General features: G+C 37.2%; 1 protein-coding gene across 3 annotated transcripts in view; it reads left to right on the top strand.

The window, feature by feature from the left end:
* The window catches only part of ZCCHC2 (zinc finger CCHC-type containing 2), a 59,203-nt gene that overhangs the window by 18,555 nt on the left and 20,308 nt on the right, over window positions 1-20,340 (top strand). For all 3 annotated transcript variants that reach the window (XR_005212185.1, XM_037805873.1, XM_037805872.1), the window contains exons 4-8: window positions 470-541; window positions 4,556-4,668; window positions 12,074-12,168; window positions 15,133-15,216; window positions 16,855-16,912. Coding sequence is in view for 2 of the 3 variants with exons in the window: in XM_037805873.1 (XP_037661801.1) it covers window positions 470-541; window positions 4,556-4,668; window positions 12,074-12,168; window positions 15,133-15,216; window positions 16,855-16,912 (422 nt within the window). In the remaining variant the exon portion in view is untranslated. The remainder of the gene's footprint in view (window positions 1-469; window positions 542-4,555; window positions 4,669-12,073; window positions 12,169-15,132; window positions 15,217-16,854; window positions 16,913-20,340) is intronic.

Here is a 20,340-nt window from a genome sequence, read left to right as displayed (position 1 = left end):
ATAAAACTATGTATGGTAATAAGAAATATTCAAAGATGGGCAGTTAACTCTAGTTATTTCTCTTAAGAATATATACTTAGGCTCTAGGAGATAGAATTTTTATCTTTTCTTGGGCATAGATCTGCACTGTCAAAGTGTTATTTTGGAGTCAACTTCACAAAAAGGAATTAAGACATTTCTCTTTCTGAAAATTACTAAAGCATAGTCGCATTATTTAAAGAATTATTTTTACAAAACCATGCAATTTGAAAGGCACTAGAAAGCTTTTTTGAGTAGAATGTCAGTGTATAGTTAATTTAAACAATTTTGAAGAAATTATGACATTTGTCATAGTAATTTTTCTTATCATTTCTTATTGTCAATCTTAATGAAATTTAAGTAAGGCCCTTTGCTTTACACATGGCTTTTTTCCAGCCAATTCCCACCTGAGGAATAACCATATAATATGTGTGTGTTTCTTTTAAATCAGGTAAATTGGTCTGATCTTTCAGTAACAACAGTAACAAAAACCCACCAAGAACTACAGGAATTTCTGCTGAAGGTAAAAGTAAAGATTTTGTTGTTAAAATGATTTTTACGTAATATACAGAATCCAAAAGTTTCAATGTAAAACAAACCTCAGGAAAATTAAAATACATATTTAAAGGTTGGCTTAGAATTCTCCATGGACATTAACTTTTGAAAATGTCATGTTAAACTTAAGTTTTAATTACTTTATGTTACGAATATAAGGAAACGATGGTTTTCCATGTTTAAAAAAATAAAACCTTATTCCTAGTTCCTTGCTAAGATGTTTATTATTGGTGGTTGCTTTTAAGGGTATTTCTTATGAAAGAGTGCATCTGTAAAAATAGATGAGGCTTATTTTCATTTGGTCATGGTTCTCAGACCTGACCGCTATTCAGCCACCTCTGAAGACTTCCTTAAATGCGTCTCCATTTCTTCTTTCTTTGAGTTCCAGCTTCACTCCCAAACCCCTGCATCTCTAAAAAATGATTGAATCTCCAAGCTATTGAGAATAATAATGGAAACATCTTATACAGACTTGCAGAGGTAAAAGGTATCAGATCATTTTGCTCAAACCATCACCTACCTGTTTCTTTTATACTAATTTTACTTTACTGAAAGAGTATGGATAGAAATAAATACATATAGAAAAGAGTAGGTTTAAATGGACAATCAATAAAATACTATTTCTTAATCAGATATTTTTAGATTTATTGTTATTGGGATTAGGGAGATAAATGTGAAAGTCCAGAAATAGGAAGCGTTCTCAACTATTAACTTTTTGGTAAAGGTGCTATGTAGTTATTGAGCCTATAACATCTGCAATTTTTCAGAACAGTCCTAGTTTTTAAATTGCTTGTCACTGTAAGAATATTCTTTTCAGATCATGTGTGTCTGACTCATTCTTAAAGCTGGAAGAGACTCGTTTTCATCAGCTTGCAGAACTTTGAGCAGCAGTTAAATGTTGGCACTCTGAGGAGCACATAGTTTGATATTCTGTCAAAGTGTTAGTTCACCTGGATTTCTTGTTAGTCCATCTGAATGGTTTCAGATGCCTGAAATAACACCCCGGGATGACTTGGATAGTTCCATTTTCCTGTGGCTTATTTTAAGCTAGGAACTGCACATAAAGATGGGGGTGGAGGGTGGGGTTTCATTTATTTCGAGTCAGCTTTAGACAACTTGGTAAGGAAGAAATGAGCGAGGGAAGGCACGGGTGTGTGAGGGCTTGGCTTCTGCCTGAGGACTTGGATCATGGTGATGGTTGTAGAAGTGCAGGAAAGGCTTCCAAGGAAAGAGAGTGGCCGTGGCTTGAGAGCAGGAGCCCTCAGCCGGGTGCCCACAGGAGAGAGCTAGCTCCTGGCCAGTGTGCTCATGATTTAAGCAGTTAAGATGAGCTCCATGAGCAGGCTTCATTTGGGTTAGAGAGCAACTTGCTTTGTTTTCCTCTTTTCTCCTTTATTCTGTTGCTTTCTCCGTGATGGAATTCTAAAGTTGGAGGTACAATTGGAATGTGGAGTCCATTGTGCGGGGGGACCAGCACAGCTAGCTACCTGTCAAAGCCAAATGTGTTGTGTGTTTGTGTGTGTGTGTGGGGGGGCGGTGCAGCTCTGCGTTCACGCTGCCAGGAGAGTGAAGCCAGCGCTCAGAGCCCGCCCTTCACCTGGGGCCTTTCACCTGCTGGGTCTCCTTAAGCTTCCGCTATTGTAGCCCTGACAGATTTCACTTTTTCAGTCACATAGTTTTTCTAAAAGTTCAGGTGCTTTAAAGAAATTCAGCCCCAAATAAGTAATTCACTTCTCAGAAACATGGTAATTGATGTTCCCCCTGTTGAGCCAACATTTAAATCTTAAGTATTTTTCTAAAATAGAATAAATGGCTCATCGGTTTATGTGTAATTATCTGCAACATTATGCACTTCCAGAAAATGCCTACTATGAAATATCTTTTCAGGTTTACTGTCAAACTTTGTCTATTGGCAAAACCATCCTTTTTCTTTTTTACCTTCCTTTTAAAAATCTACAGAAAGAACAAAAACTGTCCTTTTGACCACCTGTACAACTAACAACTTCTAAATTTTGTAGATGTTATTTTACTGTGTGTACTTCTAGTTTGCTATTATGTAGAAAAGTGTGTAAGTTTGACGATAGTGCTTTCAAATCCTTGTTTTCCCACATAAATGGCAGCCTATGGTTCCCACACCTTCTCCCCCTTCCCTTGCTTTATTTTTCTTCTTAGGAACTACATCTGACAAGCTATATATGTTGTTTTTATTACCAGAATGTAAGCTCCATGAGGGCAGGGTTTAGTTTCTGTCCATCGCTGCTGTATCCGCAGTGCTTAAAACAGTACCTGGGGCAGAGTAGGAGTTTGGATATTTGTTGACTCAAGGAATAAAGTCTTACAAAAACTAAACTTCATTGAGTTTTGGTAGATAATTATCCTTTGGGCCCTAGTGATTTAAAGGAAAATTGCTAATAGCGTGTGCTGAGGCTGAGCAAGCGCTTGAGGGGAGGCTTGGGATGCTAAAAGTAAGATTTGGGAAGTGAGAAAATTCAAAATGAGTTACTAGACTATAAAAGACATGATTTAAAGCTGTATTTTTAGCAAATATGTCCTCCTTTAAGACTGAAAATAGTCCCTGGAAATTGAAGACAAAAAATACTTAAGTAAATCAGTTTGCAAAAACTAATGACTGTATATCAACACTGCCCAGTTTTGTGAAAAATGGCATTGACTTGAAGAAAATTTATATACCATTACCTGCATGTATTTAAAAAGAATCGTCAGTGATGAGGTAGTTTCAGTGGACTTCTCCACTGTAGTTGGTTTTCTTTAACTATACAAGTCATTTTTAAAATGGGAAATACAATGCATGACTATATTATGTAATTTTTGTTCCTAAATCTATATTATAATGCTAATACCAAAGTATGAATATTGAAATAGTGATTTCTTTGTTTGGGAAATGTGCAGATCCAGAATTTACTTCTTCCAGTTAGTGGTCAGAGGAAATGATTCTGCTGTCAGGGTGTACAGAGCCATGGATGTCACCAGGTTAATCAGACACTCAGCTTCGTTCTGACATAACACCTTGAGTGTCATATTCCTGCTAGCCTAAAATTAGTAACACTTTTTTTTACTTTAGTTACATACTCAAAATGCTTATTTGCCAAAAAATATGTACTTTAGGTTTCTCAAATTAAAGCTCAATACATTAATCAGCAACTTGTGTAGACTTTTTTTATATTCCTATGGCTCTGTAGTTACAGTGTTAATGGTTCTACTCTTAAATTTAATGAAAGTGGCAATTATTCAGAAGTTAATTGCAAAGACTAGTTATTAAAAGTCAAATTTAAAATTTTGAATTCTTGAAAGACTTGGAAAGTCAATTTTATAAAGAATTCAATATGAATTTTTAAAAATAAACTAGTTAAATGACTTAAAATTTTAAGTGATTTTTGTGTGTGTCTGGTTTCTAGCTCATATTGCTCTGAGGGTACCTCCACCACAATGAGGGGAAGGTTACTAAACCTTTTATATGCAAGGTTGAGAGTTTTTCTCCCCACTTTTCATACCTAGTTCTTTATTTGCTGTATGGCAGTAGTATATTAAAGTGTATAGAGAAGGCACAAAATTAACAACTATGAAGGCAGAGATAACACTCTTTAGAATATTCTTTGAGGCCAAACAGACAAACAAAGCTTGGTATACAATGCAAAGTGCTGGGTTTAACTGGAGAACTTTGGCGTGTGTAATTCAGCGTGGCACATGGGAAGTTTCTGCAGGCCTGTCTCAGGCATGCATCTGCATCTCGGGGAGCCCTGTGGTGTGGACGGAAGTCCCACCTTGTGTTTCCTGGTAGAGAAAAACCTGTACTGCTTCAGCATGGAGCCCTTTCTTGAAGATTTGGAAAAGGAGTTGCTTTGGGATGTTTAATATGGGCAGGAGGCATTTCTTTTCATTTTATACATCTGGTTTATAAAATATTTACCAATTAATAAGAAACTTAACTTTATATATTGTTTTATTTTGTTTTCTTTTCTAGCTTCCAAAAGAGTTGTCTTCAGAGACTTTTGACAAGACCATCTTAAGAGCGCTGAATCAGGGTTCCTTGAAAAGGGAAGAACGGCGACATCCTGGTCTGGAGCCTGTCTTAAGGTAACAACAGTTTAATGAACACTTATCACAACAATTGCACAGACATGGCAGGCTGTCCAGGAGAATTAGAATGGGTTTTAAAGGGTGCTCGGAGATTCTTTCTTTGGAGTACTTAAAAAAACGGGCTTTCTATCCATGTGTTTTTCAGGTCTAGTCTCATAGTAAAAGGCACCAAAGTAATTTATCATTGTACTTGTCAACTCTCCGATATCATAAATCATTGCATCTGAAGCACACAAATATTCAATAAAAAAACCTTTTATTTTCCCCATAAAATATTTATTGAAAGAGGCCCTTTCCCAAGAGGTAGACTTTAGGCTTGTTTATTTGTTTTGTTGTAAGCTATCAAGTAAGAAATTGGGTTAAAGGATGGGAAAGTGAAGAAAACAACACCTATTGAATGCCTGCTCTCTGCCTTTTGTTGGCTGGAAGAACAGTGGTGGATAAGTTAGGGTCTTTGCTCATTGTAGGTAGATGAATGTTGTACCTTGGCTGGGTTAGCTCCCATGGCCTCCTGTGTGCTTGCAGAGAGAGGAAGGGATTGAAGATGCAGGTGAGGGGACGTAACTGCTGGCACAGTTATACCCTCTTCCCCCATACATGCAAAGGTTTGTGGTAGGTAAATTCCATGTTTCATAGTGAGAAGTTGAGGGATCTCTTGTCTCATGGTTTATATTTTCTCTAAAGTAAGAGCTTAAGGAGTAGATTGAGGATGGGGAATCAGATGTTTGAGAGTAGAGGGGATTTAAAATAGTTTTGTAGAATTTGGAGAACAACCCGATGAAGGAAGCCTAGTAAGCTGGACCGGGTTTGGAGTCCAGTAGAGATTGAAGATGAGTAAATTATAGTGATGTCCGTCTGTCCTGTTGGATGATTTAAAAAAAAATCTTTCCAGCAGTTCAGGTCCAGGTGGTAGGAAAGCAGAGGGTTGGATTGATTGGAGCGTTTTTGGATAGATGTGACAAAAGGACAAATGGGGCAGGCGAATTTAGGACAAACTGTTCAGTTTTACAGAATGATGGATGATTAGGTGTACGCTGGAATGGAAGAGTGGGAATGGGGGAGTCTGAGGGGAAGGGACAGCAGTTGGGAACAGGGGCCTGGGGATGGCCAAATAAGCTAGAAAGAATCAAGTTGAGCTTAGAGCATGAAATGTCTGGATTAGTGGTTCTGAGGTAAAACTGTTCCTTGTTGTCCTAGTTTGCTAATGCTGCAGAATGCAAAACACCAGAGATGGATAGGCTTTTATAAAACGGGGGTTTATTTCGTGACACAGTTACAGTCTTAAGGCCACAAAGCGTCCAAGGTAACACCTCAGCAATCGGGTACCTTCACCGGAGGATGGCCAATGGCGTCCGGAAAACCTCTGTTAGCTGGGAAGGCAGCCGGCGTCTGCTCCAAAACTCCGGCCTCAGAATGGCTTTCTCCCAGGACGTTCCTCTCTAGCAAGCTTGCTCCTCTTCAAAACATCACTCCCAGCTGCACTCAGTGAGTTCCGTCTCTCTGAGTCAGCTCATTTATATAGCTCCACTGATCAAGGCCCACCCTAAATGGGTGGGGCCACGCCTCCATGGGAACATCCCATCAGAATCATCTCCCACATCTGGGTGGGGCACACTCCAAGCAAATCCAATTTATATATATATATATAACTTTCAAAGTACGACAAGTAGTTAGAGAGCACATTTCAAAGAATGTTATGGATTGCAGTTCTACAGTTTCAGTTATTTCCTTGTTGTGAAATATATATATAAAGAAAGGTGATAACTTTCAAAGTGCAATTTAATGAGTAGCTATAGAATAAATTTCAAAGAATGTTATGGGGTCACAGTTCCAACATTTCAATTATTTCCTTCTAGCTATTCTAATACCCTAGCATTTTATATAAAAAAATTTATATAAAATACAGTATTCCTAATGCTTCGTTAAATCTGTCTTGTCTGTTGCTACCCCTTCCTCTTGTTTAATAACCATTTATCTTTTATATTTTTCAGTTAGCTGTGATATTTTAAATAAAGTTTAAAAATATTATATTAAGTCTGTCAGTTTTTACTTCTATGTTTCCATATAACTCGTTCCAGAACAGAAAGTAGTTCTCAAATTGTATGTTAAATGTTAGCTACATCTCAGTAGCTACCTGAAAAAGAATTAAGTTGGAGTCTGTTTTGATTTTACATCAAAATAAACTCTATATGCCTTAAAGACAAATGCAGGAAAGAGAACGTGAAATCTGTTACGTGCGTATGAAAGATTTTTCTAAGTGTCACACAGTACCTTGAAACCATTTTAAAAAAATTCAAATGCTCATAAATCAAATTTCTGTATGATATAATAAAGAAAATGCACTGTAAGCAAAGTGACAACAATCCTCAAATCTAGAAAAAATTACTTGCAATTATTTCTATGTTATAAAAATCTTCACAGATACTCTTATTCTTTGTTTGTGAGGGCTGTCAGTTGGTAACATTTCTTTGGAAAGCTGTCTGGCAATATCAGAATTTAAGTGCAGATAACCTTTGAATAGTTACATTCCTAGTACTGTATCCTACTGGTATATTTGAAAGTTTTTATCATTTTGTTTCCTTTAATCATTTTGGCATTTCTTTTGAAATACCACATGAGTTCAGAACCCAAATTTATTTCTCTTTTCCAAACAAATTTCTATTCAGTGAATTAATTTTTTGTCTATATTATTGATTTCCTATATGATTCTTTACATAAATTCTTAGGTATTTTGATATCTGTTTATGGGCTTCTTATTCCATCAATCTGTCATTTCTGTTCTTGGATCACGTTTTAATTATTACTGCTTTATAGGTTATGAATACCTAGTAGATCTGGTTTTTCCAGGTACTGTTTCCCAAATTCTCTTACCTGTTCTCATGTATTTGTTTATGTGAGAATATATTTGTTATTTTTAAACAAATACGTGTTGATAAATATGTGTTCTGGGAGACATGCTAAACTCACCATGTGGTTCAAGTCTTAGTAATAACAAAAAGTTATTACTAGCTCTTATCCGCCTATCCCCTGTCCCTCCTCAACAGATAGGTCTGAAGCACTCGGTGGGGCAAAGCAAGGCGAGCGGCGGCCTCAGGGCAGAGAAGTGACCCATGTGGTGTGAGGAGGTCATCTGCACGTGACCGAGGGTGGCTGGAGGCCTGTCAGGGGCCGAGAAGGGCGTGGCGCATCCACGGGGAAGGATGGCCCAGTGCAGGGCGGGGAGCCTAGTAGGGTCAGGAGGGCTGTGTGGTGGAGGAGGGGAGCAGCATGGGAATGGGACACCACTGATGACAGGACGATTGGTTGAATAAGTAGATACATTAAGGATAATGAGAACCAGGTTTCTCACTGTTGGAGAAGGGAGTTAAGATGTGGAAAAGGAGAGAACCAGAATGAACCTGGAGTGTCTGTTGGAATCAAAGGGACTGGTGTGGACTTGTGTTTGCCAGTATATATAGGTAAACAGATACGGTAGTGTGTATAGGGTGTGTGTGTACACATTTGTTTGCACAACAACTTTGTTCATTGAGTGGGCCTGGGGGCAGCCACGGTGCCATAGTAGTAGCATGTCTAGTGGCCAGATCTTGACTTGTAAAAGTCATTCTCCATTAAAAAGAACTAAGGCTCTTTGGAGGAAAAGCTGATTTCAGGGCTGGGACAGGAAAAGTACAAGATGAGCGAGTCTGCTGTGCCGAAAAGCAAGGAGGCCCCACAAATGATGTGACCATGTCAAAAGGACACAGAAGCCAAATCTGGGAAAAGTCAAACATCAAAATAATAAGATCATTGAATGAAATAGGAAACCGTGAATCCATGTTGAAATAAATGAGTAAGTGAATAGATTAAATGTTTGACGAATGGGATATTTATAGTATCAAAGCCATTTACACAATGCTTATTCATTATAAAGGGAGCAAAAGTAATTTTAGAGTGAAGAAGCCTGGCAGATGCCACTTTAATCCAGTAAAGTGAACTTGATCACTAATCACCGTCTTCCGCCACGTGATCGGCTGCAGCCAAAGAACACGGGATCTCTCTTCTGCCACTCCTGCCACGAATCTAAACGTGAGGAAGCACCAGACAGACCTACACTGAGAACATTCCCCAGAATATCCTACCTGTCCTCTTAAAGCCGTGAGAGTCAGGAACAGAGCGAGGAGCTGGAGACACATGTCTGCATGCAGTGCAGGGTTTTCAGTGGAGTCTCTGATAAAAAAGACATGTTGGGGTCAATTAGCAAAACTTGAGTGGGGTCTGAAAATTAGAAGGTAGTAATTTATCAGCAATGGTGTCCTGATGTTGACCGTGTAATGTCTTTATAGGAAGTAATGTATTTCCAGGTATCAGGGCATCAGATCAGCAACTTAAGGTACAGAAAAACAAATTCTTTGTACATATTTGCAACTTTTATTTGAGATTTTTCAGGAAAAAAAATTATTTCCACAAGGAACCACTTTCAGAAATTTGGTTCTCTCAGCCAGGACCCCAATTAAAATACTGCATCTGACTCTTTGTTTTAGCTTTTCAGGATTCTCCTTAGCAGTAGTCATATTTTGCCTGTGTGTGTGTGTGTTAAGCTAACCCTTTTACTGTAAAGCTATTTATTTATTCAAGCTAATTGTGAAGAATGCAAGGCAAAGTGTAGTGTGAAAAGTCTCTTAATTCCCCTCTCCAAGTCTAGTTGTTACAGGTAGCCTTCTTTAAGTATCTATATAACCTTTCAGGAATTTTCTGTGCACATTTGTGCCCTTGCGTTTATGTGTATGTATGTATTTCCTTTATTTTGCACGTGGAATTATCCTATACATACTTTAATGCCACTTGGCTCTTTTCATTGAATATATTGGGACACGTTACACATCCGTGTACATGTAGAAAGAATGCTGCCTTCTTTTTTTATTTGCTACATATTTCAGTTTTAGTTGTACCATAATTAAGTTAATCAGTATGTTTTGATGGCCATTTTGGTTGTTTACTAATGTTTTAAAACTACTACAAATAATACCACAGTGAGTATCTGGGAATATGTTTCTCAACACATCTGGGTACATATTTATCTGTAGGATAAATGTCTAGAATTGTAATTGTTGGGTCAAAGGTTATACATATTTTAATATACAGTATTTCTTAAAATGATTCTAAAGTAGCAGCAGTTGACCCCCTCAGGAGTCTTGTATCTCCGCACCTCAGCAGACACAAGATAGTCTCAGTTTCTCACCTTTGCTAATCTTAAAGAGGAAGAGCATATCATTTTAAATCTATTGTAGTGGCCATTTGTACTTTCCTATGATTGGCCTTTTGGTGCAGTCCACTTTTGTATTGGTCTTATTGATTTATAAGAGTTACTTATTAGATTAAGGAAAGGAGCCCTGTTTGTCTTTATTTCTTGGCCATGTAGATGTTTTAAATTTATATGTAGTGAGATTTATCATTCTTTTCTCTTAGATATCAGGGCTTTGTGTCGTACTGGGAAAGACCTTTTCACAGATTATGTTTATATTTAAGATGTTTTCTTCTAGTACTCTCCTCCCACCCCTTTTTAAAATCTTTGATTCATTTGTATTTTATTTTGGTGTAAGAAGTATGGTTGGGATCCATAACTTCTCCCAAATAGCCAGTCATCTCAACACTGTTAATAGGATGTTAGGGCACTTAACTCTCAGTTTTTGAATTTTAGGTTATTAGTAGCACCATCGTTTGTGTCACTTAAGAAATGTATATTTATAAAGAAGGGAGTAAGAAAATGAAAGTGGGAAATAGGAAGTGAGTTTGTAAGTGAAATAAGGATTGGTTGGTATAGAACATACTGTATCAGTTCCAAGTATGCGCTTTAAATTAGGAAAATGAAAATTATGGTGCTGAAATGTACATTTGAGGTTGGATTGATGATTTTTGTCATGTCAAAATGTAGTCTTTTTGTTTTTGTTCATTTAATTTAATTAAAGAATTGCTCCAGTGATTTCTGAATAGGCTAATTGCCGTCTTGTGTGTATGTTAGTAGCCTTGACTTCAGTTTGTGTGCTGGTTTCAGTCCTGCGTCTTTATCTTGTGCGTGGCTTCAGCGTGTGCCGTGGTGTTTTGTAGTGGATGTGTGGTTGATACCGGGTCGTGAGTGGTGTCTGGACTGGCACCTGGCACTCAGGCCTCGTGTTGAAGATGTGTCTGTGCTTGTGGCCAGTTAGTTTGTGAACGTAAGTAGGCACAGTTTCCATTGCTGCCTTTGGGTTTTTAACCCCAGTCTTTAGTCATGTGTTCAGACAGAAATTCAGACTAGTTCCTCACATCAGATCTAATTGTTCTCTTTCTCTTCATTTTTTGCCTTTGTCCTCCTATTGAAAATGTATCTCCACATTTTAGTACCAAGAAGCAATTTTGCGTAATATACAAGGCAGCTCTGTCCCATGTGGGTCATCTTTTGTTATGGTATTTAATGATTTTATATTAACCTGAATGATTTAGGAGAAATTAAGAATTAAAATTTAATGAGCATTTGAAGTGTTCAAAAGTAATAGAAAGGGGATTTGTATGTTGAGCACCTGTGTACCAGGCAGGGTGCCAGTTTATTTGTATATACCCTAGGAATTGGTAGTATTCTCTTTGAGGATATGGAGGCTAAAAGACTAAAAATAACTTGCTTAGGGTGATTGAGCTTCTAAGTGGTAGAACTGGTATTCAGATCTAAAAGGTGATTCAGCTTCTAAGTGATTGAACTGGTACTCAAATCCAAGAGTAAACTTTCCATTGAAACTGAGCTGTAACTGGATGCTAAAGAACCTTTTATAGTACCACTGTAGGGAAGACCTCCAGTTGGCATCTTTCATTACATTAATAAACTGAGGATAATTGGTTTTTCAAAGATCACAAATAACTTAGAGTCATGGTATGGTTCGCAATGAACATGAATCTTCAAACCGTCATAACTTATAATGTAGAAATACTTAATACATTTTAACTGATACATCACCATGTTCAGTATTTTCAATATTTTCCAGGAGTCTTAACATAAAAACTTCTTGACTTCTCCTGTTAAGAGTGTGGGAAGGTTCCTTAATGGTACAGATGATGGAAAGTAACACCACCTGTGAAGAAGAGGAAAGCAGTTGGCTGACTTGGACAAAAGGCTGAAATAAATTTTTGCCAGAATTGAAACCTTACTAGATTATACAAAATTTTAAAAATTAAAATAAGTTTTTAGTAGATTATTGCAAATAACCTTTGTTAATTTTTTATTTACTTCCTCCTGTAGGAAATATATTAGGAAATAATATTTTCTTTAGGAAAACAAAATAGTACTTATCCTTGAATTAAACTGCCACTTAAATCTGCTTTATAATCTAAAATGAGACTCTTGGGGATATATTATTACATGAAATTAACAAATCTCTTTTCTTTTTATATGCAGGCAGCTATTTTCAACTTCATCACAAGCTTTTCTACAGAGTCAGAAAGTACACAGCTTTTTTCAGTCCATATCGTCAGAATCTTTACACAGTCTGAGTAAGCATCCTTCTCTTCCTCTGTATAAATCTAACTTGCTTGGTTTTCTTGCTTTACCGTGCCATCTTGTATGGGATTGTTGTTTCAGTCGAAGTCAAGGAGCAGTGACATACAAGTATGAAATATTTGTAGTTTTTAAAGTGACTTTTGCATGGTACTTTATTTAAAGAAAATAATGTCTAAAAGCAAACATAGCAAAACAGACTGATTCAAAGGTAAGGTCTAGGCATCTTAAAACTTTTGGACGTACTTGATTCTGAAGGTGCTTGCCACAGCTGGCTTACAGGTTGCAGAGATGTTGTAGTGAAGTTGGTTGCCTGGTCTATAATCTGTAATCTGCCTCATTCCTCCTGTGCTCCTGTCTCCAATAATGACCTCCCTGTCCTCCCATTGTCCCTAGGTGGGAACATCAGCCTATTCCTTTCACTTTTCCTCTTCATATCTAGTCATTTAAAGGCCAGGACAAAGGATGCCTCCCTGTTTGTTCCCTTCTTACCAGCCCTGTTGTCTCAGATTCTAGTTTCTCACTCTATTTAACCTAACTCAGGATTATCTAGGGTATAAATTTGAATTGTAATCTCTTATTCAAAACCTTTAAAGTTTGTATGAAGTTCAAACCCTGCCATGAGCTTACTTGAGCCTCCTTTCTGACTTTTTATGTTCTGGCTGCTCAAAGACTCAGCATTTACTCAGTATACCTGCTATTTCCTGTCCCAGTGTCTTCACTCATTCTGTACTCTTATTTAAGTGCCCTTCTGTAGCATGCAGGTATCCCCAAGACCACCCTCACGGCTGACACCAGTTGCCAATTCAAGGGTCCTCAAGACCACCCTCAAGTTCGATAATTTGCTGGAAGGATTTACAGAGCTCACTGAAAGCTGTTACACTCGCAGTTACAATTTATAACAGTGAGAGGATACAGATTAAAATCAACCGAGTAAAGAAACGCATGCGGCAGAGAGCAGAATTACACACACAAAGCTTACAGTTGTCCTCTCCCACTGGAGTTGTGCAGACAGTGTTTACCCCTCCCAGCAACAATGCATGTGGCAACCAGAGAAGCTTACCCAGGTCCTGGTGTCCGGAGTAAAAGTGGCTAGCCTTAGTTTCCAGCCCCTCTGCAGCGCCCAGGGCCCAAGGCCTCCAGGCAAACAAAGGCCTTCTTATCAGGCAAGCCAGTCCAAGGGCTTAGAGAGCATCTCCAAGGAGCCAGGGCAAGACCAGACTTCTCTTTGGGTTAGGCTACTTCTTCACTACCCATGTTTCTTGTGTTACAGCCTCTTGAATCACATCCATTTGAAGACCCAACTGAAATATCACCTCTTCCATGAAACTTTCCTGGGTTTCCTTACATTCTTAAAGTTCAGTTTTGCCCTTGCGTTACAGCATTCATCACAGTCTGCTTTGTGTTTAGTTTTATACACAACATCTATCTCAGCCTTCTTTTTTAACAAATATTCCGCCAGTAAAATTGACATGTGCGTCAGAATTTCTGCAATCTTTAAGCACAGCCACTATAACAAGAATGTTCTTTAAATCCTCTTTTCTGTTTCCAATAAACTCGTATTTGCCTTAACCTAAAGGGGAAAGAAAATGCATATTTTCTCAATTTTAGGTGGGAAACTGGTGAAAAATAATATGAATTGGATATTATAACATGTTTGGGTTAACTTTTAAATCAAGTGTCTCTTGTGTGTGTGCATATATAAAATAAATAAATAGATATATATATGTATGTGTATATTCCTTAAATATTTAAACAGATTATTAGCAATTAGAATTAAAATGTATGACTTCATGAATAGTTGAGTAAGGCAAGGTGAATGCCACAGGTAACTTATGCCCTGCTAGTGGCAAGTTTTTCTTTTTAGAGAATCCTGATCCATCTAAAGATGTGTAGATTTAACAATCAGTGCTTTCTGCCTGAACCAGGTATGAGTACTTTCTAGTGAACATCTGTAAATAGCTTCTTTTTAATTCCAAAAATGCACTGAAGAAAACATTAAACGTTTAATTGAGATTAACAGGCTGCCAGAAAAACTCACCCAGGTGAGTAGTATATTTTTAAATAATAGAAAACTCATTTTGAGAGCATGACAGTATTTAAATTACCTGAGTAATGCTAAGGAGGTTGTTGGCAGATTTTGTTGTAAAGTATCAGATTCAGATTGTTTTAAAAATTAAAATACTGTATTAAAGTACATGATATTAGATTTTAGAAAAACTTGTCAGGGTAATGCTCATGTATGTCTCAGTTGTTTCACCAGTGAATATGTTTTTATTTTCATGTATTTGTTTCTTCTGAAAAATTGACAGCTTTAGAAATGTTTTGTTTCCCTGCGATGCAGAGCAGCACTCCATATCCTTATAGTCTAACACTGCAGAAACAAACATTAAATTCCTAATGACTCAAGATGTTGAACTTGAGAATCCTATTGGTCTGTATTTTAATGGAGAAGTAGTCCAGTGCGATCAAAATGTATTCTCTGGACCACTGCTGGTCCACAAATTGCTAGTTACTAGTCTGTAATAGAGAACAGAAATTGAGAGCAGACAGTGAGAGGCTTTCATAGCAGTTTGACATTGTCACGTTATTACTGTGTTTTACAAAAGTAACAGTCCACAACAAATTGGAAATTGAAAACAAACAACAAAAGCAAAATCTAACCACACCACAGATTGTTTGATAAGCACCCATTAGTCCATCACTCCAGTCTTACTCAGGAGCAAACTGGGAAAGTCCCTGCACATCATGTGGTTCTTGCGGGAAAAGCTGGCTATTTCCAGTCCTTTAGTGATTTGGGCCAAGTCATCTTGGTTTATTAAAGACCCTAACTAGTAGAAATTATCTTTTTATCACTAACTTCCACTCTCATCTTCTTTGGGGGGAAAATAATCATTTTATTTATTTTCTCTCTATTGTAGTTTTCCTAAAAAGTTAATAGTATTGAATTATTCCTGCAGATAACTTACAGTCCTCTCTGAAGACGTCTAAGGTATTAGAACACTTGAAAGAAGACAGCTCAGAAGCTTCAAGTCAGGAAGAAGGTAAATGTTGATCCTTACTGGAGTAAGTTAGTCTGCCTGCTATTGGCACAGGGGTAAGCACATAGACCATTGGATCAGGTTACGGTGCCAAGAAACAGAATGTGGGAACTTGGAGTATGACAGAGATAGCATTACAAATAAGTGGGGAAACAATGGAATACTCAGTAAATGGTGTCGGCACAGTTGGCTTTCCATGTGAAAAGAAAAATGACATAATTGGATCCCCACTAACATCATGCACAGAAATATCAACTGAATAACAAATTATGTGTTCAGTGTAAAACTGAACTTGGAGAAGAAAATACAAGGTATCTGGGGAGAGAACGATTTCTTAAGGCAGAAAATGACACTAGTTGAAATCTTACTAATCTAAATTAAATTAGAACTTACATAGAATAAAAGAAACTGTACAGTTAGAAGATAAGTCACAGACTGGGAGATGATGTTTACAATATACTTACAAGCACAGTACTAAATCCAGGCTATGGAAGGAGCCTCCTGTAAATCAATGAGAAAATCAACCTAAAAGAAATATGGGAGAAAAATAAATTGGCAGTCCATAGAAGAAGAAACTCAGTGGCCATTGAACAGTGCTCAGCCTCTCTAGTAGTCAGGAAAATGCTAATTAAAACTGTAAGTATCATTTCACACTCATCAGATTAGCAAAAAAATTTGAAGCCTGACGTTATCAAGGCTATGAAGTAACGGGAACTCTTATTCACTGCTGATGGGAGTATAAACTGGTATTGCTGTTTTGGAAAGAAGTTTGGCACTACCTAGGAAAGTCAGAGATAATTTTATGCTGCCACCCAGCAGTTCTACTTCTATAAAATTGTTGTGCAGGTGCTCAAGGGGACCCGAACGGGGTCCTCACAACTGTGTTGTTTGTAACAGCAAATAACTGGAAATAACCTGAATGTTTTAAATGTTAATAAAGTTGCAAATAAATTCTGGATATTGATGCCCTGTGGCAATTAAAGCAAAGGATATTTATAGTATATTCAAACATGCAGCACCACTGTATGTTTCCAGGAACACATATATGGGTAGCATTAAAAAAAAATACATGTGCTAGCGTGTTTCCATAAAGTTCAGGGGGCTGGTTAAGCTTCTGTGAGAGGGAGGGAGGGGACTGCCTGGAGGAAGGCTTTCCACCATTGGATCTGTGATATTTTGTTTCTTAAAAAAAAAAGAAAAAAAAAAGCAAACAGAAATATGGGAAGTGGATACATGGGAGTTTGTTATAATAGGTATGTGTTTTTTGAATCTTTGAAACACTTCATTTTTTTTTAAATAGTTAAAAGGACAGTTCTGTCTACCTGAAATCAAATGGTGTAGCTTTGCAGTGGCATGCTCACATCAGACTTTCAAAGTTTTGAATGAGATTAATTTGCTACTAGGCAGAGTACATTTGAGAGGATATTTGAGGAAACCCAATAGCTTATTATGTCTTTGAAACATGGTTCCTTTAACAGATTTGCTGTTTTGAGAAATGTTACATGCTTAGAAGCACTCATGCTTGGCTCCATGTTAGCATGGAGTTGTTCTGCCTGATCACAGAAATTAGTAGCATCAGTCTTTTGGATTTTTACTAAAGCATTTAGTATAATAAATTAATTGCTTGTTCCCCTACTCTAGATGTGTTACAGCATACCATAATCCACAAGAAACATACTGGGAAAAGTACCATCGTGAAGTAGGTATCTAATTTCCAAAACATGAATGTCTTTATACATTTTTAATCAGTATTACATTTAATTTAATTATATATTTGGGTATAATTCAACTATTTTATTTTCTTTCCGTTTGTCTCTCCTTTTCTGTATTTCCTTTTCTGTCCTTTACCTTCTTTTGGGTTATTTTCCTATTTTTCTCTTACAGCCTTAATTGTTAGACATTGTTTTTCTCTCTGTCCATTTGTAACCCTAGAGATTTTATCATTCATCTTTGACTTAATAAAGTCTAATAGTAATTTGTGCTTGTACCACTTTACAATTTGAGGACCTTAGATCACTGTATCTTCGTTTATCTCCTCTTGACTCATAAACTAGAGCTATCATGTATTTTCATTCTCTCTATATTTTAAGACCCATGAAACCTTTTTTCAGTAATTATTTAGATTTTACCCATTCCATTGCTCTTCATTCCTCCCTGTATCTCAGCATCCGTTTATGATCACTTTCCTGCTAACTGAAGAACACTTTACTCTTTCCTATAATCACATCTGCCAGTGTGAATTCACTTAGGTTTTGTCTGAAAAATATCTTTATTGTGTCATTTTTGAAAGATACTTTTGCTGGGTGTAGGATTCTAGGTAGGCGGTTATTTTGTTTCAGTGCTTTGAAATGATAGTCCCGTTGTTTGCTGATGTGCCTTTGGTGCTTGTGTCGTACCCTCAGCCTCCCTCTGGTTTCCGCTGCAGGTACAGACAGCCTGCGTGAGCTCCGGCTCCCTCACATGGCACTGTCCCACCTCCAGCAAGCGCCACAGTCTTCCCACTTTCTGCCCGGGGTCTTTTCTGATTCTGTGAGAACCTGCTTGCCCCTCACACAACCATAGTTCAGAAGTGCGGGGGGGTTGAACCGCCCGGGGTCAGCCCCCGGCTGGTGGGGGAGCCGCAGCTTCCTGTCCTTTGGGTAGATGGTTCTCGGGGGTCTCAGCAGTTGGATCCCCTGTTGCTGACGTGGCACCCTCAGTAATGAACTCTTACAGTGGTTTTTCCTTCTTATCTTACTCTCCCCATTGCCTTGCTTCCTGCTTCCTGGGATCAGCTCCCAAATAAATAACACTCATTCCAGGTTCAGCTTTTGGGGAGAACTCAAACATAAGCTGTCTGGCTTCCATTGTTTCTGTCCATCTTATTGTTACTCCTTTGAAGGTAACGTGCTTTTTCTCTCTAATTGCTTTTAATATTTTCCCATTATCTGGTTTTCATCAGTTTCCCTGTGTTATGCTTTGTAGCTTTCTTTGAATGAATTCTTCTTGAATCTGTAACTTGATATCTCTTGGCTTTAGAAAAGTCTGCTGTTATCTCTTTAAATATTGCTTCAGCCCTGGTTCTTTCTCCTTCCTCTGAGATGTCAGGTCCTTGTGTGTTAGATTTTTCATTATGTACCAGAGGTCTTTTAAACTCTTTGTTGTCTTTTTCATGTTTTTCTCTCAGTACTCCATTCTGAGTGTTTTCTTCTAACAAAATTTCCTCCTCACTGATTTTTTGCATGTTTTCCATCCACTGAGTTCTTAATTTCAGTTTATTTTATAGTTCTAGAATTTAAATTTAGTTCTTTTTTATAGTTTCATGTACTTTTCCAAATTTCTCAGTTGTGTCTTATTCTTTGAATGTGTTAAGCACTGTTATTTTAAGTCCATGTCCATTACTCTGTTGTCTGGATCCTCTTGGTCAGTTTCTAGTGCATGTTTCTTGGGGATTCTTTGTTGTTGTTGTTAGTTTTATGTTTTCAATTATTTATTTTATTATTTTTTATTAGAGAAGTTGTAGGTTTCCAGAAAAATCATGTATAAAATACAGAGTTCTCATATACTACCCTATTATTAACACGTAGCATTTTTGTGGTAAATTTGCTGCTACTGATGAAAGAATATTTTTATAATTATCGTGCTTTTAACTGTAGTCCATCGTTTCCTCTAGAGAGTGACTGTGTTGTACAGGCCTAAGGATATATTTAAAAAATTTTTGTTCTACTAACATATATAAGCCTAAGTTTTCCTCTTTTAGCCATATTTAAATATATATTTCAGTGCTATTAATTACATTCACAGTGTTGTGGTACCATCGCCACATTTCATTACCTAAACTTTTCCATCATCCCAAATAGAAACTCCTACAAGTTAAGCATTAACTCTCCATTCCTACCTCCATCCTCACCCCTGGTAATCTATATTCTAGATTCTCAACTCTGTGAGTTTGTTTATTCTAATTATTTCAAATTAGTGAGATAATACAATATTTTTCCTTTTGTGTCTGGCTTATTGCATTCAACATGATGTCTTCAGGGTTCATTGGTATTGTCACATATATCAGAATTCATTCCTTTTTATGGCTGAGTAATAGTCCATTGTATGTATTTATCACATTTTATTTATCCATTCATCAGTTGATGGGCACTTGGGTTGCTCCATCATTTGGCAATTGTGAATAATGCCGCTATGAACATTGGAGTGCAAATATCTGTTTGAGTCCTTGCTTTCAATTCTTTTGGGTATAAACGTAGTGGTGGGATTACGGGGTCATATGGTAGGTAATTCTATAGTTAACTTTCTAAGGAACCACCAAACACTGTTCTACAGCAGCTGCACCATTTTACATTCTTACCAACAATGAATGAATGTTCGTGTTTCTCTATATTCTCTCCAACACTTGTAGTTTTCCATTTTTTTAAATGGCAGCCATTCTAGTGGATGTGAAATGGTATCTCATTGTGGTTTTGATTTGCATTTCCCTGATGGTTAATGATGTAAGGTATCTTTACATTTGCTTTTTGACTATTTGTAGATCTTCTTTGGAGAAATGTCTATTAGGTCTTTTGCCCATTTTTAAATTGGTTTTTTGTCTTTTTGTTGTTGAGTAGTAGGATTTCTTTATATGTTCTGGATATTAAACCCTTACCAGATATGTGATCACCAAATATTTTCTCCCATGTATAGGTTGTTTTACTTTCATGATGAAGCCCTTTGGTCAAAAGTCTCTAATTTTGTGAAGTCCCGTTTATCTATATTGTCTTTTGTTGCTAATACTTTGGGTGTAAAGTCTAAGAAATCGTTGGTTAACACAAAATCCTCAAGATGCCTTCCCATGTTTTCTTCTAGGAGTTTTATAATTCTGGTTCTGAATACTAACATCTTTGATCCATTTTGAGTTTATTTTTACATATGGTGTGAGGTGGGAACCCACCTTCATTCTTTTGCGTATGGAGATCTGGTTTACCCAGAACCGTTTGTTGAAGAGACTGTTCTCTTAATTGGCCATGAATATAAGGGTTGATGTCTGAAGTCTAAAAAATCAATTCCATTGGTCTAATATGTCTGTCCTTCTGCCAGTACTATGCTATTTTGATTACTGTAGTTTGTAATTAGTTTTAAGATCAAGAAGTGTGAGTCCTCCAA

The sequence above is a fragment of the Choloepus didactylus genome, chromosome 16 (assembly GCF_015220235.1).
Source record: "Choloepus didactylus isolate mChoDid1 chromosome 16, mChoDid1.pri, whole genome shotgun sequence".
Lineage (NCBI taxonomy): Eukaryota > Metazoa > Chordata > Mammalia > Pilosa > Megalonychidae > Choloepus > Choloepus didactylus.
This window is presented reverse-complemented; position numbering and strand designations above follow the sequence as displayed.